The sequence below is a fragment of the Clarias gariepinus genome, chromosome 16, assembly GCF_024256425.1.
Source record: "Clarias gariepinus isolate MV-2021 ecotype Netherlands chromosome 16, CGAR_prim_01v2, whole genome shotgun sequence".
Taxonomy (NCBI): domain Eukaryota; kingdom Metazoa; phylum Chordata; class Actinopteri; order Siluriformes; family Clariidae; genus Clarias; species Clarias gariepinus.
Window position 1 is genome coordinate 18,102,946 of NC_071115.1, and position 24,387 is coordinate 18,127,332.

General features: G+C 38.8%; 1 protein-coding gene across 1 annotated transcript; it reads right to left on the bottom strand.

Moving 5' to 3' along the window:
• Positions 1 to 15: 15 nt before the first annotated feature.
• On the bottom strand, positions 16 to 24,329 carry arhgdia (Rho GDP dissociation inhibitor (GDI) alpha). The gene is made up of 6 exons (XM_053514439.1): positions 24,183 to 24,329; positions 6,703 to 6,898; positions 5,651 to 5,734; positions 3,283 to 3,359; positions 2,619 to 2,682; positions 16 to 1,940 (listed from the first exon to the last, which is right to left on the bottom strand). The coding sequence occupies exons 2-6, from the start codon at positions 6,887 to 6,889 to the stop codon at positions 1,741 to 1,743; spliced, it is 612 nt and encodes a 203-aa protein (XP_053370414.1). The 5' UTR covers positions 6,890 to 6,898; positions 24,183 to 24,329; the 3' UTR covers positions 16 to 1,740.
• Between the last annotated feature and the right edge of the window lie 58 nt (positions 24,330 to 24,387).

Sequence of the window (24,387 nt, forward strand, 5' to 3'; positions counted from 1 at the left end):
AAATCAAGAAAGCAATTTCATTTTGAACACTTTTTAATGTTGACACAGATGAACAGTAATCTCCTTCCACAGTGATCGAATGACAGAAGTACGCAGAGACGAAATTAAAGGAAGAAACAAGTGCTAAAAATCTCCACGCAACATTACAGGCAACAGTGTCGAGGAAAATGGGTACAATACCGGACGCATTCGCTAGTCTGAGATTAAACCTTAAAGTGGGAGGGGAAAAAAAATGGCTACGCTAGAGTACTGAAGAGAAAAAATGGCTACACAGCATCAAAATTCGACAAGCACCCTTCCCCTCTTCCTACAGAACAACGTCCATCTCCCCTACGCAACAGCTCAGTTAGAGTTATGGTTTTGTTTCAGAGGTCTTTTTTTGTTATACATATCTACTGTATATAAAGCAGCTTGTGATGGAATAGTGGAGGCACAGCCAGTGTTGTTGGAATTTGTAGGTGAAGCATTTCATATTTGAGGTCTGCTAGAAAAAAAACAGCCCTTTTTGCTTCAAGAAATCTCTTTAGCACTCAATGCTAATGCAACTCGCGTAGACGACAACTGTAATCAGGCACCTTTCACAAGAGTCAGCATTTGTGAAACGCCTTTTTAGTAATGGACGCATCAGGGAGAGAGAGTTTGACTTGGACAGGCAACTACAACTGAATAAAGTGAGAGAAGATGCAGAGGGCCGAAACTGAGTCCCCCCCCCCTTCAGTATAGTTCTACTTCTACTGGCCGTCACATTGTGGTTTATCCTGAATCGAACTAAGTGGATGAGGCACCAGATGAAACAATCCTTCCCGACTGAACAGCAGTGAGCAAAGCAATCAGATTTGGCTCCAGGCATGGGGGGAATGATTTGATAAGATTTAAAACTGTTACACCTCAAAAAGCAACAAGTTCTTCATGCTACAGGAATAATTACTTAAGGCCACATGTTTAAAAAAAACAAAAACAAACAAAAACAAAAAAAAACAAACAGGCCACTAGCAGGAAGGCTGATCAGTGGAGCTCCTCCAGTGGGTAGGAGGTAACATTTGCAATATAGACAGCTACATATTTGAAACACTACATTACCCACATGCAAACATGTCCCTGCTAGGAACAAATACAATCAGCCACGCTAACCACTGCACACAGATTATCTTAAAAAGGTACACATGCCACTTTCTGACATGGAAGCCATTAGCTCTGCCAGCTCTGGCAAACCGTTAAGTGGCACCATTTCCCATTACTGTAATCAAGGCAGATTATGGCAATAAAAAAAAAGTAATGAGAAAAGGAATGTAAGGAAATCTGCACGCAGAGCACAAATGGATAGGGTAAAGGACGCGGACAGATAAGCATGGGGAACATGAAGATTACCAACACCAACCATGTCAAAAGCATTCAGGTTTTTGAAAAAAAAATTCCCTCTCATTTTTTTTTTTTACTTTTATATACAAACAAAACAAAATAAAACACAAAATTTGGATTGTGCACATTTTTGTTTGTTTTCACATATATATTTTTCATGAAAATCCTCAATACTCATTCACTGGAAGGGAGTGACGGGAAGAGCGAATGCAAAGAATGACAAATGGTAGGAGGATGGACGGAGTGAGAAACTGTTTGTTTGTTGATTAACCAGTTATTCCATGATGAAAGTATTTATGAAGGAGAATATGGGGAGAAAAGAGAAGGAGGAAGAATGGAAAAAACGATGGAGAGGAAATGCAGCTAAGGTTTAGGAGCAGCTTATTCTTTCCACTCCTTCTTGATGTTGAGGTTCCACTCCCAGGACAGGTGGTCGTGCTTGTCGTCGTCAGTGAACTTGGATTTAATGTTGTAGGTGCCGCGAGCGATCATGCCCTTCGGCGCCTCCTCCAGGGGCGTGAGGAACTCGTACTCGTTTGGCCGAGGTCCGTAACTGCCTACCATGTAGTCAGATTTGTCAACTGTGTAACAGAGAGAAGGAATTCAATTGGTGCTTGTAAAAGCAAGCTACAAAGCTACAAAAGCAGGAATGCGGTAACTGAAATTATTCTGTAAAAATGGACCACCACTGACCAATAAGATTTAGACACGAAAGCACTGTATACAAACATACCAATATACCAATAAATAGAGAACATTAAATACAAAATATAATAAACACAAAAAAAATTTTTTGGGACATGTATGCTTACACATACAGTACTGTGCAAAAGTCTTAGGCACCATATTATATGCTGTATCAATTTTGATATATTTATTATTGACATATTTATTATGTCTGAATAATTATGTACAAAAAATCATTCAGTATTTCCACACACATATATACATACATACATATACACATATATATATATATATATATATATATATATATATATATATATATATATATATATATATATATATGTTGAGGAACCATCACATGGAGTTTAAAAATTTGATTGGGTATCTAAATTGATTAATGAGAGCAATGACAATAAAATGACCCCTGTTTGTATGGAGTTTTTTTAATGCTCCAGTAAATAAAGATAACTTTTTATTCACTAAGAAGACAGCCATGTACCTGCAAAACAAATCTGTAATGTATGGTTACCTATTGAACTGACAACTCAATGTAATACTTTCATCATACTTACTTTTTACCCCTTTTCTAAAGGTCTGCTGGACATACTTCAGTCCTGAGACAATCTCCTTGTTTACCTGGAATAAGTTCAACAGAAAACTGCATCAGTGTCGTATACAGCAGGGTTTAGCTTTGCCGAGCCCATGAGGCTGGTCTTCCTTAACGACATAACTCACCGTAAGAAGTGGCATGGAAATGTCAGACATGAGGTGCAAAACAAAACGGCCCTGTTCAGGATCCCATTCCTTGGCAAACGCATTAAAGACTTATACAAATGAGCGCAGTTATAAAATTTCTGGCTGTGGAAGCGTTATAATGGCCACTGGCTGTTTAGATCATATTTAAAATAGGACTCAGTTATACAAATGTCATATGGAATATTATGCCACTAGTTACAGCCACTTACACTAATAAGTACTTATTACTGAATTCATGCCACACTGCGGCAATTATGCCAATAATCAGGACAGTCAATATTCCAAAGCCTTCCTGCTAGCATCCAGGAGAAAATCTGGCAGAAAATGCCAACATTGCTTCTAACTAATACAAGCAATTCCAAGTAGACTATACGACTGCTATAAGGTATTAAAAAGATCTATGAACTCATACTTTGAACCAAAGTAAAAATTTGGGCAAATGGATAAAAATAAACAGAGGTAAATAAATGACTGGCTCACCTTGAAGCTGATCTTTATCCTGTACTCCACTCCTTCTTTAAGTATAAACGACTGCTTTTTGAAGCTCTCCAGATCTCCTGAGAGAACACAAGCCCAGACCAAAAAAAAAAAAACAGTAAGTACACATACCAAGGGTTATATAAAGATGTCCTTCATCAGTCATTCAGACTGCTGTTTATAGTCATGAGATACTTACAGAGGTCACTGAGCAGAAATAAAATGACTCAGGACCAGGGAAATAACCAAACTCAAGAAAAATAGGGAGCAATTAATATTGTTTTTCCCTCTCTATAATACTTGGAAAGGACAGCCTGGACTACTACTAGCCTTGTAGAGCATATGTAGAGAATAAAAAAATATAAATAAATAAATAGATAAATGCAACAATTTTAATGAGATGAGACTGCAGTGCGAGACTTTATCCAGCAGATGGCTTTGTCCAATCTTTCCTTCTTTCTCCTCTGCCTCAATCCCAAATCAGTGAATTATTTTCAAGGCATTTTTAGTTGGGGTTATGGGGGGGAGGGGTGTGTAAGGGGAGAAAAGTGATTGCTCGCTCGCCCGCCCTCTGTCCAAAATATCATATTGTAGCGTTTTTACGCCGGGAAGAATGCTGGAGAGACGAGTGAGCTTATTTGCTACCCAATGCAATGGCTGGGAGTACTTTATTAAGCACACAGCATGTAATGCATGAGCAGCAGCTTCACTCAGGAGCCTACATCCAATTCAGCACTAGCTTGAACTGGAGCACATTTCACACGTCACACCCCCCTCAAACACAACAGGGCCGAAGCCACTAACCAGAACACCTTTCCCCATCACGGTGAATACACCGACATCCCCGCAAGGCATGCCGGTCGCCAGCCGCCGCCCCGCCCACGCCACAATATTCTATATATTATATATACATTTTTGCAATGACCCTGCTGTAATGCCTTTTTTCAAGCAATCACTGGGTTAACGATTTGTGCCTTAAAGACCCAACTGTCAGTCATTCCTATTGTCAGGTTCATCTGCAGTTTTTTTATTGGGAAGATGGAGGAAGGGCTGTAGTAAATAAAATTTGTAATGTCTGCAGGTATTTAGTCTCATAAATTTAGGTTGACATGAAATCTTTCAGCAACAGTGGCTTAGTGCTGCATATGCGATTTTTAAATATATGGAGCTTTTTAAATCACTTGGGGAAAAAAAAAGGAAAACATGAAGCCTATTCAAAATCACAGGGTTTGATGGACAGAACTGACATCCTATCAGGAAAAAAATTAAAATTGGATTGTAAAGGAATTTATTTTGCCAAAGTTGTAGTGCGACTATTAAACAGAAATATCAAATACTTAGGCAAAAGTCTTTTTGACATTTACTTTTGGTCATTGCAGTGAAGTAAAAAAAATAAATAAATATAGCCTTTTTAAAACTAAATTTCAACTACCTCTTTAATGATGGATTATTATAAGGGAAAAGCTTTTTTGACTTAGCATTTGAATAAATTTTTGGAAAATGCTGCTACATTAGTTGGATCATAAGGTTTTATTAACTTTCATTCACATGATTTCAGTCTGTTCAATAGAAAGTAGCGAAAAAGTCTGCTGAAAAAGATGACAATGACATCATGTGTTAGTTTGCATAATGATTACATCATCAAGCAGAATTTGCAGAGTGTCTAGCGGCAGACAGAAGGTGGTTTGCGAGTGGGAACGGACATCGGGTCATTTCTGCCCAAATGTGACTGAAGCCAGGGACGGAGATGGGTGGTGTAATGGCATGCAATCAGTTGCTGATTTTTTTAATATATTTTTTTTTGTTTCATCGCCTATACCGCTTTATCCCGTATACAGGGTTGTGAGAAACCTGGGGCCAATCACAGGAGACTTAAGGTACGAGGTGGGGTACAACCCTGGATGGGGTGCAAATCCATCACAGGGCTTTGTTACATTGAATAAATCCAAAATTCAATATTTCTGCAGTCAGCTCAGCATGTCTCTCTCTCATTTCTTTCCTTCTTTACGTCACTTTAAGAGGTTGAAAAGTTGTTAAATCTAAGAGTAACGTCAATAAGTCGGCAACACTGGTCTGTTATCAAAATTTATTTATAATTTTTTAATTGGGTTTCAGAAAAGCTGACGAGTTGGCGATTTTATACAATATAAGAATCCGTATAAAATTATGCAGAATAAGTATGTGTATAAAAATGAATATGTTTAAAGTACCCTAGTAATCAGTAACCATTATCTGTTCTCCAAATTGCTTAATTAAAAGCAAATCTGCTTACTACTTACACAGCAAGAGCGCTCTAAAGTAAGCACCCTTTAAAAACAATATGAATGTTGCCCTTCCACTTTAAGATGGCCATCTGCTTGGCGTCACTCACCTTGCAGGTCAAGGGTCAGTGGAGCAGGGGCCGTCTCACACATTAAAGTTAGACGCGTCACTTGGACGTTGGGAGCGTTGGGATCTGAGAAGGGGACAAACAAACAAACAATAAATAAATATTTTTAAAATCATGACCAGGTAATGCCCAATTCCATAAAAAGACATTTGCAGATGGCAAATGCTGGATTTAAAAATGGGGAATAAAGTGATTAAATGCCACCAGGCAAAATAAATAAATAAATAAATAAAATTAAAGTTGAAAAAGGAGATGATGCAGACTGGAGCTTATTCGGGCGCTCTATTAGGACACTGATAACAAAAAGCTCGGCCTCTTGGGATGTGACCTCGTTTTTTCTGCTCGTTTTCCAAGACCAGCCGTCTACGAAGCCAGACACTTGGATGAGCAGAACACTCAGAAGTAAAGGTGTGACATGATCAGGCCGTGTAAGGAGCACTGCAACACACTTCTTTTTTTTTTTTTTTCCCCAAAAAACTTGGACTGTAAATTCCTATCACAACTACAACTTACTACAAGTGGAGTTATTTTTTACATAAACATACTGAACTGAAGAAAAAAAAAAAGAAAAAAAAAAAAAGGACACTATCTACAAATCTTATTTTGAGACATTAAAGTACAAAGAATGCTGTTAAGTATAAATGTCTCAAACATACAAGACCATGAAACTATGTCTAAAATAAACTATAAAATAATTTAAACTAAATTATATAACTAAATTTTATTTTGAATAGGAATATAGAACAGTCTTTTATTTATTTATTTATTATTATTATTATTATTTTTTAACTTAAGCACCGTGAGAAACACTGATTTAAAAGATTTTCTCTGCGCACTCACTGTCTTTAACACAAACAAACCTTCCTGAGAATGGACAAGCTTGAATTCCCATGATTTTATTGCGTTTCCTCTCTGATAATTGTTTAGCCTTAGAGTTCGATTTCATTTTAATGGTCGTATTTTGATGTAAAAAAATATTTTCGTAGTTTCAGTTTTTGTTATGCGTAATTACCCTGAGTCACACAAAAACATACCTGCGGCCACCGGGGTTGAGCCGAGCAGAGCCTCTTTGTACTTGCGCAGGCTCTCGTCGTCCTTGTCCAGGTCCTGGATCTCTTTCAGGCTCTTCGGTTCCGGAGGCTTGTAGTTCACAGCCTCGCTCTCTTCGTTTTCGGCAGCGATGGCTGCCAGCTGCTCGGGGGTGGGTTCGTGCTCTGCCATGACTTACAGCTAGAGAGACAAACAAACAAATGATTTTTATTTGGTGTCAGTTTGACTTATTTACACTTGGAGACTTTTGACTGAAAAAGGATACAACTGTGGGCCTCCTGATGAGTAAATGAGCCACAGCCTTAGTCACAGAGCTGCTACTTCCTACTTCTGTTACTTATCTTTGTGAAGAGGAGAATGACCAGACTGGTCTGAGCTGACAGGAAGTCTACAGTAACTCATTAATAACCACTATTTACACATGTGGTCAGTAGGAAATAATTTTAGTGTGCACATAAACATCAAACTTCCAGGCAGACAGACTTCAAAAGCAGAAGATCACACCGAGTTCCACGCTTTTCACCAAAATAAATGGATTTAGAAGGTAGAGGAGGAGAAATCGTGCTTGCAATCTGAATGTATTTTGTCAGCTCTATATAAAAGCCTCCACGTCTCATGTAACAAGATCGTCCAAAACAGTTCTCATTTTCTAACCAGTGATATAACAGCGCACTTTGACACTGGTGGACAAATGCTTGGCGGCAGCCCAGTTAGGAAGACGTAATCAGGGCTGGTATGACAAAAGAGAGGAAAAGGGAGGAGGCCAGCCCTGAGAAGAGCAGGCTTCTCTCGGTGAAAGGCCGTAACTGAGAGGCCTGGAAGAAGAGGAAAAGAGAGAGAGCACTTGCTGCAACATGTGCAGCTGCCTTCATCTTTAATGCATTACAAGTTACTGCTGAAGGTCAGAGATCCTACACTGTACGGGTTTACAACGCTCACTCATTAAAAAAAAATTAAATAAAAAATAATTAACATCCCTCCCACTCATAGGTCCCATGCAAGCCCTCTTGCTTGCCAGGTAGCTTCCTTCTCGCTAACAGGAAGTCGCAACACAAATGCTGCAACAGTTTTTTTCCCTGCTGCAATGCAGAGGCACTGTAACAGATACCTCTCTAGATGACGAGTGGTGAACAAGTGCCAGAAGTCTCTTTGTTGAAAGTCGGTCTGCTCTGCTTTCTGCAGCACCTTCTCCGTCTCAGTTGTAGCTTCCTGTTCCTGTATAGCTACAAGTGGTTTGCTCTGAGGCGCTTTGCCTTACATGGTCTAAGTTATTAAGAACGCTAAATAACTTTCGAGGTGAGGCTTCGCTCAGAGAATGCGCGGAGGCAGAGGACTGATGAAATTCTAAATACAGCAGGCTAGCGTTAATTATTTCTGCGCTTCTGAAATTGTCCAGAGAGAGACTTGTACATGTAGTGTCATTTATTAATGTTAAATGCAAACAGATCTAATATCTAATATTTAGCAAAATTAGTTAGTTAAGGTATTTTGAATATACTGTACTGCATGTGTGCATCTCAAACTTTATGGCTCAGCTTTAAAATTATGATTTGCGTCCACAATGAAAGCAAGCAACATAAATCCAAAACGATTACAAATAAGACCGTTCAATTAAGAAAGATGCAGTACAAAGGTAGCACATGCTGTACTAGCTTTAGCAGCGGATTACATTCTTAAGGCCATATTCTTTTTTAATTCCGTCTAATGCAAGGAACTGACCAGGTCTTAAGCTACAACGTGCCATCATTAGGTTTTGGAAAAGACTGAAAGCTGTGATGATGATGGCTCCCGGCCTAATTCGTTGAAACCAATGAAGCCGACTCATTTCTCCTTACACAATCTACCGGACATTTTATACATTCACATACACAAATATCATAATATAATTGGTATCTGGTGCATTGCAGTGTCTTTTTTATTTTTTGGAACAATAAACGTGAGCTACATCCGTGATTTGTTTGCATTTACGAATGTTCGTAGAACTTCTGTCCTTTCATATCTGTGGAAATTCATAACACAGGGACTACGTGTAGTCTACCTATTTTGCTTACGTAGCTTAGCAGCACATCTATCAGTCTGGGTGTAAGTTGTTTGGCTGACTGCAACTTTGCTCTGTGACAAAAGTGATCAAGAAATACAAGTATTTATTATGTTTATGCATTATGATAAATTGAGATAAATATATAACCGTATTGTCCACACTGTGTCCACACTGTAGTCTGGGACATGCCAGAAGCTGGTAATGATACTCGACATTAAACAAGCTCTTTAATGCTTTTGGATATGAAACGAAGCTTTATTAATGGCACTGCAGACATTTCCCTACGACATTCCCTACGACATTATTTAATGTGCAACTTCTCTGTTAAGGTATTTTCTATTCCCACCTGTTTGCTGGTAAAATTATAGTTACTATAACATTTTAATGTTCTTTTAATGTTACAAGATCGAACATTCCCCGGCTTTTGTTACATAAGCCTGTTACATAAGCAAGCACACCTTACCTAAGCTGACAGTTTTCTTCAATACATTTTATGACTCTAGTGAGCAAAACACCACTAATCCATCACACATCAGACAGACGACTCGGCACATGTTACAAACAGATGTGATGATTACTGCAGAAGAACTCGCTGGAAAAAGCCATGTGCCTGGGAACGATTCCAAACTGTTACACAACATCTGTGACATTAACTACAGATGCTGTTCACATAAACACTGCGACTTCGCACTGTAAACTTAACAACCAGATCCTGGTCATAACAGCATTTCAACTGAACACACATACGTTGAGTTAGGACTTTGGAAAAGATGAAAGTACCATCACACTGCGGCATTTTGCTTTTTCAGGGCCTCTGCATTCCCATAAAAGCAGAAAATCCAGTTCTGCCAACAGCATGTCTTGGCAGGTCAGCCTTCGGGGTGCGTGTGTGTGTGTGCGCACGCAATTAGAGCAAGTGGAGGAGGGGGAAGGCTTGAGGAAGAGACTAAACTGGGGCAAAAACAAACATCAGATGGAAAGGAAATAATGCATATCCATTTCATAATGGTATGAGAAGGTGGACATTGTTGAAAGTTTTCTGCAACCGAATGGCTACAACGGGTGAAAGTGTAACAGCTGGCAGCCTGGCAGAGCAAACGGAGTCCGCCCAGGTTGGATATAATCCACAACACGTGCTAATAAACGACCTCCTGAGAAAACACGGCCAGAGAAATCATTTCATAACCACAAGCACAGCGCGGGCAAAGCGACTGGCACCACGTAACGTCGGGGCGATGCACTTACAATTTATTAAGTCGTCCCGAAGTAACTGAAGCCCAGGAAAGACATTTGTGTTAAACTTCGACATGAGACCACACAGGCAGGGGCAGCTCACTGGTAAAGCTGTTGGATCATGAATCAGAACGTTCCAGGTTCAAACCAGAGGAACATAGGGTTACCACTGTTGGGCAATTAAGCTGTCTGACAATGTATGCACCACCTGTAGGATCAAAGGGAAACTGCAACATTTTACCAACTAAACTGCAAAGATCTTAAAATAAAATAACGTTTTAAGACGAAGGAGGATGCTATGATAAAAGAATTTCCATGCAAAAATCGTGATACACAACTGAATCAAACTTCTCCCCATCTTCATTTCCTGGTATAAAGCTCGCACTACAAACAAAACCATTTAAAAAATAAAATAAAATCACTTCTGTCTGATTTTTTTTTTTCCCTTCATGTTAAACCAAAGTAGTTTCAATATTTAGTTTTTGACTGGCCATGAAAGCTATTAACGCGGTGAGAAGATGTAGGGCAGCACAAGATCCTGTGGTTTGTTTTAAGGAAAAGCTTAGCAGACAGGTGTACTGGGGATGCGACTGTGTGCTAGTAACAAGCTGTACAACGAGAGTGGGGTCTACTGAAATTAACAACATTTGTTAGAAAATATTCCAGCCAGATACAAACATAATAATAATAATAATGAGAAATTCTCTTGGACATCTCTAGGTAAGCACAATTATGAGTTATGGATTGAGCATTCACAGATTGCTTTGGCGCTGCTTGCATTTCTAACACAGTCTTAGTGTTTATATTAAAATTAGCTTAACACTAAAACAGGCTATAATTTCTGAACTCCAGGGTGTGTGTGTGTGTGTGTGTGTGTTAGGAGTGTCAATGCAAGCAGAGAGAGATCACCCAGCCCACTTGAGCCAGTCTGATACAGCTGTCACACACAGTTCACACTCGCCAACTTGAACTTGACGTTAACTCCCTCACCCGCTCTCACCCTTCAGTCACATTACGCTACCATCAAGCCTAATGTCTGGGTTACAGTGCAAGACCTGCACAGTCTAAAGTACGGCATTAGTATGACCTGGGGACCTTGCGGTGATTTGTACTAATTGCGGAGGCTCTCTGATCTCAATCCCGTGCGAATCAGCCATGTCTTTAATTTGTAGAGCAAAAGTCCCCTGATAATACTAACCCCGTGCGTCAGTCAGCTGGTACGATATGGCAGTGTGAATAGAGGCTGTATGTGGATAAATATGCAGGTTGATTAGTTTAAAAAAATGGCTGGTTCACTTAGACATTCGCCAACATTTTAATCAATTTCAAATAATAAACTTTTGAGTAAACGCTTGAGTTAGCGTCCAGCAACTTGGTCATGCATGTACTGCTACAACTGGACTGTAATGGACGTCGGGGCTTAATTCAATTCAATTCAATTCAATTTTATTTGTATAGCGCTTTTAGCAATTTTCATTGCCGCAAAGCAGCTTTACATAGTCAAAAGAATTATTAAGAATTAAGATTAGATTCTGTACATCCCGCACTACGGAATAATCTGTCAAGATAATCATTTAAGACCTGCTTAATACCAGGACTGCTTTTAAAATCAGGAGTGCGATGATCCTCTGGCACGAGTCGGGCGTTATGTAGATAATCACCTTTAACAAACACAAATCCGACCCGACCTTGGGCATCGTGGTCTACTGGCTGTTTCTAAGCAACAATATCCCAGTAAAGATTACTACATTTGTGATTACTGCTAATGAGCCTTCACAAGAGGACAAAAGTGGCACACAGTGAGACTCCCCTAAGAGGCTAATCAGCATCCTCGAGAGATACAATTATCCTTACAGAGCAAGCCGGAAGGGGCTCACCTCATCATCTCTAAATACAGACCGTCAGTTGTGCAGAAGCAATGCAGTGGTTTGCTTCATATTAGATACTGACAAGGAACAAAGCAAATTAAACTGAAGGGAACCGAGAGGTGATGTTAGGGACAAACTGATCATCAGTCTGTGGTGCCACGACCAATAGATTTAAGGCAAGAAGATGAAAGAAAGGTCAACTGATCACAATTCAATCGGGATGAGGGATACACACATGATGATCGTCTCCTCATAAAACATACTTGCCTTAAGCATATTATAAAGAACCTTTTAGTCGAAATAGTAGCAACTTAAAAGACTGTTTAAATGTAAGCAAGTCATATGTACAGTACTAAACAGGAAAACAAGAACATAAAAAGAGGAACATTTTAAAGTGAACTAGACAAACAAACGAAGATTATGGTTTGAGTGTCAAGAGACTGATGGCAAATTGGTGCACTGAGCTAGTAAAGCTTAACAAGGAAACTCCATACATCTCCATTAAAAGTAAACAAGGAAGTGGCCTAGGTGGACATGCAGTGTATGAAAGAGCACAGGAAGTGAACCATTGGAAAAGTATTTCTGGGAAGCACCCGGCACAGCTCCCAAAAGCAAGCCAAAATCCTCAGTTGGATATCTTGAGTAATAAATCCTTTCATTTGTTCGCGATTCCTTTAGGTCGATTGTAAAATGTGCTCTGCATCGTTTCTTCTTATGCATCGCTGCATGTTCTCATCCCGATACCAAGAATACGCTCATCCGCATGATGTACTTTTAAGTGCTTATTTCAGGTTAGTGGAATTACAATCTGAAGCTGAAAAAGTGGCTCATCATGGCCCAACTTCCTATCATGAATCCGATCAATCTTGCGTGATAAGGACAGATGATATGTTACACAGCATGCAAGATTAAAAATGCTCTGACTGTAGACTGAAGCTGACCAATTTTTTTTTCTCTCCCTTCACCAGAACATTTTTAAGGTCTCTTAAACGCATCACCTGTTATGTTCATTCCCCATTCTGCTTTTGCCATGGGATCACAAGATCCTCATTAACATAAACCTCAATATCCATTCATCTGGTTTCTGCTCTCTCTAATCCACTGTTATAGAGACTTCACACATGACACACTGAAGTTGTGGAGACCTAGACACTGTTACTCCTACACATAACCGATTGCATGCAAAGAACCTGTAAACCTTGTTTTCTCGAGTTCATTGCAAAACAAATGACGACGATTTAATAGGAGCCAGCGCTCAGCAGACTACACCTACACCAGCATGAACAGGACGGAACGAGGTTAGCTGGAGCGCTGCAAGCCTCTGATTTAGTAATACTTCGCAGGGCCAAAAACCTAACAAAAACAAGCCTAGGTTCAATCTTTTCTCTTTCCACTGTGATACTGATGGGGTTCTTGACTCACACCAATGACTAAGATTAAACAAATTACATAATGTGATGGTCCATACTTATGTGCAGGACTCAATTTATTGTATATTTATGGATATTATGTATGTATATTTATTTTTAAAAATCTGGGGATCATATCCAATCTAGATATATCCATATCTAGTAGTTATATATAACACTTTGTCTTATGCGAGTGTGAGTAAGAAGACTCGTCTCATCAATGAGAGAAAGCCAAGGATCCCTACGGAAGAAAGATTTGTAAATGCACAATATTTTTTTTCTCATATATTTTATCTATTTTAGAATGACTGGTTGCTGGACTGAAGCATTTTCTTTGACATAAAATCCACCACTTTGTCAGTTTCTAAAAGCCACGCCCCAAAGTGTACAATGACAATGAAATTCTAAGCAGCTAGCCAAACCAGTGTCACAGCCAATGTGGTGTGTCCTCAAATGCTTTTTAAAGTTAAAAGCGGAAAGATGCAACATTTTTAACTGTTTGTGGACATCAGCAGGCAGTGTGTGCATCCCCGATTCCCAGTCACAACAACCCTTGCAATGTCAGGAGAGGTGTCATGTTTTGTCAGATAAGGTAAATATGGTCATATTTCTGCAAAAAAAAAAAAAAAAAGAAAGAAAACTGCTGAAATTCAAAGCTGGTCTGTAGCATACTGAGAATACCGACTACTTTGCAGTTATTGGTGTTACAATATTGTAGATTATCTACCAAATGAATGAATGAATAAAACGAAACAACAAACAGACTAAGATTAAAATGGCATAACTGATTAAATTATAAGCTGTATGCATGGAATAAACAAAAACACCTTACACACACACACTTAGCCCACGCCCACTTCAGGTTTCCACCCAGCTACAGAAATGGATATCCAGAGCACTGAACAGACACCCATACAGATAATGGCATTGTGTTAAACCTCCGGAATCCATAAAACCCATCAGGATGTGTTTGGGATTGAAACTTGACCTGATTATGGGATGCCAATTAAATGATTTCTAACTGGTAGTTTAATATAAAGCTTCTCAGCTGTGAATCAACAGGCATCGTACACTATACACAGTACACACATGCAATTATTTACACAAGAATCACAAAGCTAGAGTTGTTTCATGACTGCAATTGATTAGCCTTAGTAGCATTTCCCCAAGACAAAGGGAAAAAAAAAAATAGTAGTATTAACTTGTAACGTATAACTATTTAACTAACTCTTTTTCTGAATTGTGTTCATTTCAAGGCTGTACACGAGTTCACAGGCTTGAAAAAGTCAGAGCAAAGTGGTGTGAACCAGTCAAAAATAAAACCGAAACATTCTTGAGCTTTCCTGACCCTAATTATTTTTAATATATATATATAAATTTAATAATAATAAAAAAAAAATATATATATATACACACACACAATACTCTTTACTAGAAACTCAGGATACACGCTGTTAGGCTGTTAGGCTGACCTTTCATCCAACACCCCCTCACTGTGTGGCACCCTTTAAAAAATGAATCACAGTCGAGGTGAAATGGTTCAAAAGAGCACCACAACTCACAAAGGCAGATAACACAAGAAGGAAGACAAAGGGCAGGGTTTGAGCGCACCTAAAATAATTATATCTATGCAAACTATACAATTCTCAGCTAGATGTGAGCCGTGTGACAAATGAATTTTTGGGGGGTTACATAAGACGCATTACAGTATACAGTACAGGTTTACTCACAAACTGATAGTAACAAAGTATTGCTGTGGTTAAAAGCTTGTCTGATGATTTACACAGTGTCTGAAAATATGAATATGAATATTTTTGCGGTTTAAAATAGAACATAAAAACTATGTATATTTAAAATATTTAATGTTTTAAAATTGAAAATCAAAAGATAACGAGACGTGTAAAAAAATTTATTCTCTTTTATTTTCGTTGGAAAAATAACTGAACTGTAACGGACAAAATCTAACTGTACTAACTTAAAGTTTTCAGGTTGGCCTTTTTCCTCTACAGACATAGAAGCACAAAGCAGATCGTTATCATGAGCACAAGCTCATATCTATCACCGCTCAAAACTAAAGATGTTACAAATGCTGTTTAACCCTTACTGCTAGGATTAACACTGACTGTTAAGTCAGTGCATGTTAATTTTTAGGTTTCGCACACACAGGCAGGCATGCACAGTCCTGACCACAGATCTGATGCTTACCATGATGCTTGCTAGAATTAGGTTACTCTGAAAACCAAAAAAAAAAAAAAAAATGCTGTGGTGATAATAATCTTCTGTATGGTCACATGTAGAATGGCTAATCGTAAGTAGACTGTCAAGTCTATTCCATTTAATGAGATTTTTGGACATTTCCATTCAATCTGAATTGATAATCCTAATGTTTACATTCAAGTTGCTTTTGAGTCAATTTGACTTTGTTAATCAAATTAATGAATTGAATTTCAGGATTGAAATGCAGAGTAACTTTTGTCGATTGTTTAAATGTCATGACTCATACAAAGGCATCTTTTTTTTCCTGCCAATCTTCTGTGGCACACTCCAGTCCTGTAGATAAAGTGATAATGCAAAGACCACAAAAAAAATCTAAAGTAGAAGCATCGGTATTCTACTTTTAACAATCGACAAAAGTTACTCTGAATTTCAACTGATTAACAAATTGATTCGATTGCATAGTTGATTGAAGTGCACAGTTTTATAAGAATAATAGCAGCATAATAATAGGAGTGTAAACATTAGGACTATCAATAAACAGATGAAAGGACTAGGATGATTAGGACTATTAATAAAGAAGATGAAAGCAATTCATTTCGTTTTTACCTTAAATAGATCAAAAAGTAAAAATTGATTTTAAACAGAAAAACCAATCAACAAAAGATTGGTTAAACTGCATAATCATTTAAGGCCTTGTTCACACGGGCATTCAAATCGAGCGTTTTTCTTGCGTCCGTAGCGTCAGGTAAGCACAAATCAAGCGCAGTGATTTCTACACATACGAGTCAATGAGAGTGTTTACACGGGGTTTGCTGACGTGCGTTTGTCCGGCTGCGCGTTTATACGGCATCAACAAAAAATGTTGCATGCAGCTTTTTCTTGGCGTTCAAATCCCAACGAACGCAAGGAAACCGCTTCTAGTGCGTTTTCTTCACGTTCATTTTACGCTTCGGAGGACCGGATATATCCCATGATCCTACATGCTTTACATAGGGAAATGAGAAAAAACGCTAAATAAAATAAATTGTTAAAATACATTCGTGGAAATTTTCGCATTTCTTCATAAACCACAAAAAAAACGTCCTTTAAACCAATGTTGTGCAGGCAGAGAGTGAACCCAGTAGCGGCAGGCTTTCATATCCAGTTACCGACACTGCCTCCACAGGTTAACACACAAACAATAATTTGGGCTGCAGGCTGACGTTAAATACAAATGAATGCCAGTGTAGAAGTCAATCAATCGCCACTACAAAACGCAACATAAACATCTAGGACGTTCAGAGCATGTTCATTTATCCAAAGATTTAACGCCCGTGTGAACAAGGCCTAAAGGTATTTTCATGCACAATGTCGATATCATTTCCGAGCTGACTTGTCCAACACACTGTTGCTAGTTTTGTGTTAATAACTGCATTTTATCTAATCATTTAGATTCATACAAATTTCCATCATTTCCTTTTGATTGTGTAAAGCTGCTTTGCGACAATGACGATTGTTAAAAGCACTATTTAAATACATTTTTATTGAATTTTACCCTCATTACAAAGTCAACCTAGACATCCCTTTGAATGGCTGGCAAGCGAGACACAAACAGACCAGAAGATGTGCTGCTACACTTCATTAGCCAGACAAAGAGGCTACAGAGACTTTTCACTAATATTAAACTTTGAGGGCAAAAACAAAGTGCTTTCCTCAAGTTCACCCTCATGGTGAACTTTTTTTTTTTGGTTCTTGGCTGAAAGACTGTTCTGCTTCATCCTCTAATGGAACTTCTCAACTTCTCACTGACCTGCTTTAGAATGAGAGAGGAGATGGGGCCTTGTGTTATTTGTGGTGGATAAAACATGCAGCTCTGTGGTATCGGTGTGTGACTATCGTGTGTTACAAGCATGAGTAAGATGCTGGTATCAGTGCAACCCTAGTAAGTGACTCAAGCATGTACTGATAAAGTGGCGCTTTCTTTTGCTCGCAAAGGCCTGGATGGACTTAAAGACATTCTGAGTGAAAGTGAACAATTGTTTAAAAAGACAGAAGAGAAAGGCTGTTTTCCAGCTTTTCCTTGGTACTTCCTTTGTTTATAATTTCCCAATGCCTACTACATACTGTACATGCTCATATTTTTAGCCTCTCTTGTTCCTCTTGCTCACAGTAAGACACACCACGCATCTCATGACTCATCCCTGTAAACAGCAAAAAGGCTGGACAGGCCTACGTGTGTTCTCTTTAGTGCGAGCAGCTTCTTGGCAACTGCGTCTTCTGCCTCAATTCAATTGTTCTTTCCAATTTGGGTGGGATTCTTTCCAGATTCCACCCACCAGTCAGCTTGCCCCACCTCATCTTTTCCTAAACTGCAGCTCATAATATATTACATTACATTACTTGTCAGAAGCTCTTATCCAGAGCAACTTATACTATTATCTCATTATATATTTGAGCAGTTAGGGGATTTAGGGCCTTGCTTAAGATCCAACAGTGGTGGTGATGGTGGGTTTTGAACCTGGGACCCCCCGATCAGCAGTCTAATGCCTTAACCACTGAGGTACCCCTATGTCGCATATGATACGTCAAAAAAACACAATCAGAGGAAAGTGCCATCGACCACCTCTCATACTTGATCTCTTGGCTGATTGGTTATGGTTGTCCTGGCAATGAACATCATTGGGGGGGGGGGGGGGGGGGGGGGGACGCTTTTCCACAAATAAGGAAGTATCCAAGAAACAAGTCTAGGTCCTTACACATGCGGAGGCCAAACAGAAGGGTCAATACATTATAAAACTAGATGCATTTGTAAAATTTGTGTCCCAACCTACAAACGGCGTACTTTTGACAATCGTTCCCAATACCCACACACTTAGGGTTGGTTTTTTTTTGTTTTTTTTTCGATACCGGTGCCAAATCGATACTTTTAAAACGGTACCGATGCCAAAATGGTGCCTGAACCAATACTTTACCAAAGCCACAAAATGATAGTGGATAAGTATAATAGTATATTAAAATGTAATGTAATCGTTTGACCATGTGTTAACATGGATGCAAGATTTGCATTTTGTAATTAACATTACATTAGCCTACGACTAACCTGCGGACTCCTTTTTGCTACAGTTGGTATGAATGGGTGCTGGGGTTCACCCACACACCAATAGTGCCAGCTGTTGTCCGCAGGCTGTCAAACACGGTGCCTCCCTCTGCTTTTAACCTAATTCCATGTGCCCTCAAATGTTTCATTAGATTTGACGTGTTTCCTCCTTTATACGCAACTGCTGTTAAACATTTGCTGCACGTCACGGTGTCTGAATCCTTTCTTGTGAAATATGGCCACACCTCCGACAGTTTAGTTTTAGCCATTTTAACGAAAGTTTCATTTAACAAGCTAAGATAGCGGTAGACCACCTGCTGCCGTCAGAGCGAGTGTAACATTAGTCGCTGCATTCACGTGCATCTCGGATGGTCTCTCATTACCTGATAATTCGTACTTTATAATTTTTTTTATTAAATCTAATAAACTATTAATCTACAAAAATATATAAATCCAGAGAACAAATATTTCAATCGACAGTTCAGGCATTTAAGTGGCGCGAAATTCGCGTTCTGTTTTGGTCCGGTACATACTGTTATATAGGTACCGTTGCCAATACGGTTAAGTGTGTGTAATACCCAACCCTACACACACTTAACATTTATGAGAAGCTCAGAAGCACACTTCCACTTTTAATCACTGCCGGTATTTGGACTTTCATAAATACATTAACATTTGGCCTGACGTTGAGAGATCAGTCTTTCTGTGCGAGGAAGGACGTCACAACTCCATCCTGTTGATGGTAACTGGTGACTGGTTACAGCAAGCTCATCATGGGCACTGCCATGTCAATAATGCTTATGTCATGAGAAGTGAGTCAGGCCTTTAGTCAGCAGTTCTTCATCAATAGACATAATTTAAATGCACATTTCCTGATAGACGAAGTGATGATTGCACAGAAGGGTAGTAAATGAGCTAAGAATACAGCTTGGCTAAAGAACACACTGAAAGACACTCGCCCTGGGAATATAGGAGCTGATTTTTTGTTCAGATTGAGGCCCAGCCCCCTGGGACAGGCTTAGGTCAGAACAGCCATGTGTGTACCAGATTGTACAAAACGACGGTTTTATATACATTTAAAGAATCTTTGCCTTAGTGAGTCATGGCTTTGCCTTAGTGAGTCACTAATGGCTCAAAAGGCTGCAGTATTTTATACAAGTAAAAAAATAAAGCGTAAATATGTTCACTTTCCTCTTCCTGCCTTGGACATACATGTACGTCCTCTCTTCTTCTCAATGCTCTTTTTGTACACATGCTGTACCTCATATGCACCTTGAAACTATCTGCCTAACAGTTTGTAATTAAAACCCAAGATAGAGGTAACATTGGCATCGAACTCCTTTACAAGGCTGCGGTTAATGAATTTTACACTTCAGAACAAAGTTCTTTCATTCATTAGCTCACCTGCCCTGGTATTTGTTACTCTCTTAAAGCTTCATTCCTGAACTGGACTGAAAATAACTTTCCAAATATGAGAGCCAAAAGAAAAAAAGAAGAAGAAAAAAAAAAAAAAAAAAAAGTCCTTCAGGAGGCCTTGAGAACTATTGCTCATGAATACATACCACAGTACTCAGTGTCTTTTATTTAGCTACCAGCTTTTAAATATATAGCTTACATTTCATTCAGCTGTGTGCTACTTAACAATAAAAAAATATTTAACATGAATACTCATGTCAAAATTTAATATAATTTGTGGTAGTGGTGTGGTCAAACATCAGGAACGTAGGAACGGACACACATCTGAGGTAACAAGTGGGTAAGAGGGAGAGAGAGAGCGAGCATAAACTCAGAAACCAGCAACACCACGTGTGTGTGTGTGTATACTGTCCCTGTGGTGGGATTAACTTATAGGGTCGCCGAGAAGTACCAACACACAAATTAGCCACACTCTCTTCAGGTCTGTGTCCTTTAAGAGTGAGATGTGTGTTCGAGTTAAGAGTGAAACGCTCCCAGAATTTGAAGGTTTTTAGTCATGAAAATGTTGCTATCGTGCTGCTGTTCGCTTCACTCCAGTAACTGTTGATGCTTAAACGCGAGTGCATTTAGAGTCAGCGCAAAAAAAAACCTGCGATGACATCACCAGTTCATGTCCGTGGATCTATAAGAGACACGTTTTTTTTCCAATTAGGGTTATCTGGTGTTCACAGAGCCAGAGTAACAGGAATAACTGTCATTCCTCTAGCTCTGGCTTTTGTCAGAAACATGGGAAAAAATGAGGAGAGGGATGAAGACAGCAAAACATCTTATTTACCCAGGGCTAATCAAAGCAACCCCGCAAAAAAATCTTAAATGCTGATTATGATCAGTGAGAGGAAATGCACGTGAGGTGACGCAGCACCGCATTCTTTCAGTGACCTGTTTCCTCAGCTTCTTTGACTAGTCCTCTTCCGGTTTAAGCATGTAGGGGTGGAGAGAAGGGGCAGAAAGACAATCATCAAGGCCATGCTCGTACAACAGCAGTCACTTGGGAAATGCTGTGTACTGAGAATCATGAATAACCTTTAAAAAAAACTCCACAAAAGGCAACTTTCTAGGTGAAACAATTGCCATTATTTTAGGGTTACATATGAATTACCCCACTTTATTATTATAATAAACAGCACAATCACCTTAAGTTTAGCATTTATTAGCTTTATTAAAAAAAACTAAAGGAAACTGCTGTAGGTAAAATCTACTCAACATAAGAGAAAAGGCAGGAAAAGAACTAAATCTGGGAACTCAACTTGCTGTGAATAGAATTCATAAAGGAATCAATTTATTAACGCACTCTGTCAGAACAAAGAAGCACGTCCATGTGGCAGGTAAACGTTTAATTAGCGCTGATGTGTAAAAAGATGAGGACTGCGTGACTTGCACATACGAGACCTAGTGAGAAATTAGTCAAGGGTGCAATGGAAGCATTAAAAAAAAGACCCAAGTCACACTTCTTATTTGTGTGGAGGAAGGCGTGTGAGTTAAATGTATTTATAATAGGAACATTTTCTCTGGTGACTTGAACACTATGTCGTGAGGCTGCAAACAATGAAACGGGGTTACGGTTCCTATACACAGCACAGAGCTGACGCTTTTATTAATACTTGTACGATTACAATCCTGGCCATTTATTTGGATACTTTTTTTTTTATATTAATTTAAAAACTCTGGACAGAATGTGAATTAGGAAACTGATAAAATTTAAGATAGGATCCTTACAGCTGGCTTTTAAATGTGTTTTAGGGGACAATGGCAGCGGACTGCACTGATGCTTAAAAATACTTTATGCATCCTTTTGTTTTATGTTTCGGGCAAAATGTGAAAACAAAAAAATTACTAATTCTCGAAGAACTCAAGTATCTCACATGGAACTAAACATCTTCAATATACATGTTTCAATGTTAATCCTAAACTAAAACAAATAGAAGGACCTGGTTTCTTTTAACATATTATTTTCTTAAGTATGTATAGTTTTCTAATCAGGTTTTATTCAAAACCAAATGCAAATTATTAGATGCAAGATTAATCAAGTATTTAAACTTTAGTATAAATATATAGTATTTGTATTTCAACTGGAACGCTGCAGCACTAAAATCAAAACTGGATTCTATATGATAACTTATGATGTGTTCTTCATTTAAGAACATACAATAAGGATCCTCTAATGCTAATCCTTAGGGACTTGTTATGCTCTGCTTGTGTCATCAATCACTGCATGATTGTAAAAATTTGTGCAAAAACAGATTTGAAAAAAAAAAAGAAAGAAAGATAATTCAAAGTGAACTTGATCATTTTTTTCTGACTTAAAATAATATCTTTGCTTTTTTTTTTTTTGACAGAACTTGTCAGGTGTCTCAGTCACCATGGTACGGAATCGTCCAGCGGTGAACATGACATGTGCCCATTGAACACAATGCAGGACCAAATCATTTTTTGTCTGCGGTTTTGAAATATACAACATAGTACAGACTGGAATTAATGAAAATGAAGGTTCTAACCTCAAGAACAAAGAACATCTAGTCTGTCTTGTATCAGACCACTGACATTAAGGATCTCTTACACACCTGCATGGATGTATGCAGAATTATAATTTATAAACACACGTTTATTGTTCATCTTTTTATATAGATATTTCACTTACATCCTTTAATACTTATATAAACCCAGTGCTTGTGCCACGCGCTTCCGCTCAGCTTTCTTTTCCGAATAGCCGAAATAGTTCCCTTTGCACTTTCAGTTCGCCTTAACACTAAATCACAGACAAACACTCTCGGCCTTCAGCACTGATTACTCGCGATCTAAAACAGATCAGTAATAAATCAGTAATAAAAACACGAGCAGTGTATAACTTACTCCGGAACTGTTTCTCTCAACTCTAACCCAGGCTGCACGCTTCCCGGTCCACACTTCAAAATCAATTATAGACACTAACGAGATAAAAATATTATTGTTGTGATTATCATTTTTTTAAATTAAAATAAACACGTTTGATCAATTATATCCACCCTTGTTCGAACTGTCTGTACTTGCTTCTCGGCACTACCGGAAGTTGCACTTTTTCTCCAACCTGTATAACGGCTGCCCCACACAACCAACATCGGGATTGGTTGCTACTTCTGTCCTGCACTCTAATTGGACGATTGCGTTTTAGACTTCTATGACAGGAGGCGGGATTTACTCAAATACGGGTGGGGGAAAAACCATTTGCCTGGTTAGCTCGCCTAGCAGGATAGCTATAAAACGCCCATAGCAGATTAAAAAGTCAGAAGTTGGAAAGTTAGCTAAAAAGTAATCATCTCTAAGTGCAACTGAAAACAATAGAGAAAATTTCTCTCACGCACTCACTTGTACAACGGTGTGGTACTAGCGAGTAAATGTCAGATAGATAAATAAAGAAATGAGTTTGACTGGAAGATTCTGGAAAGAAGCTCGCTAAGATTTTTAGCTAGTTAGCCAGCAAGCTAGTATCAACGTGTGGACTAATTTAAAAGCTGTAACTGGCTTCACGTATATTTAGGCGGTTGCTTCACTTGTAATGGATTTCCGAAAGCTTTATTTTTGGGTTTTACCTAATCCCTTGTGGGAAAAGTAACATCAACTTTCCACACAACCGATTTCTCAACAACAACAAAAAAATCATGTCAAACATGATATCATATTGAATTGATCCTTTTTTTAAAAAAAGTTTTTAAACGACTACACAAGATCATTGTTTATAAGTTTGATATTGGCCAAGTTTTCTTTTTAATTAATCGTAATGTTACAAACTCGCCCATCACCACCACTCAGACAATAACGTTACCTGATCATTATTCAGTCCCGGTTGTGAGGAGCATGTGATCAATTCCTACTGGTGATCTAAAGACTCACACCGGGAACCGAAAATGTGCACGAATATAAAAAATATAAATCATTCTTCACTGAATTATAGTTCATATAGTCTGTCGCGCGAACAGGAAACAGCTAAAGAGCAACTCCAGTTCGCTGACAAGTTCCCGACTCGCTAACGTTAGCCAGAGAGCTCGCGAGGCGACCAAGAGCAAAAATTCACAAATACAACCTTTTCATCGCAGTTCATTAAATAACGAACAGCAATTCATATGTATATATATTTAACCCATAAGATATTGCCGTTAAACATGCTTACCGTGAAGATGTGGCTACTGAGGGAGTCAAAAGGCTAGCGCGAGCTTCAACTGACTTTTCAATGGCGCGAGGAGGGAGCGGCGATGTCTGACAGCCACCCGCTTCCGGGAATGCCAGCGCGCGCGCGCACATGCTTACGCTCAACACATCCTTGCGCATGCGCACGGCAGTAAGCATTCCGCCAACCAGATTGAAATGAACCAAAA

What these genes read in the sequence shown, in the direction of transcription:
- arhgdia (XM_053514439.1), bottom strand. Translation starts at nt 6,889, where the DNA reads ATGGCAGAGCACGAACCCACCCCCGAGCAGCTGGCAGCCATCGCTGCC. An exon ending in ACTGACCCTTGACCTGCAAG is followed by an intron (nt 3,360 to 5,650) that starts GTGAGTGACGCC and finishes GTGTTCTCTCAG; the next exon opens with GAGATCTGGAGAGCTTCAAA. An exon ending in CTTTAGAAAAGGGGTAAAAA is followed by an intron (nt 1,941 to 2,618) that starts GTAAGTATGATG and finishes TCTGTTACACAG; the next exon opens with TTGACAAATCTGACTACATG.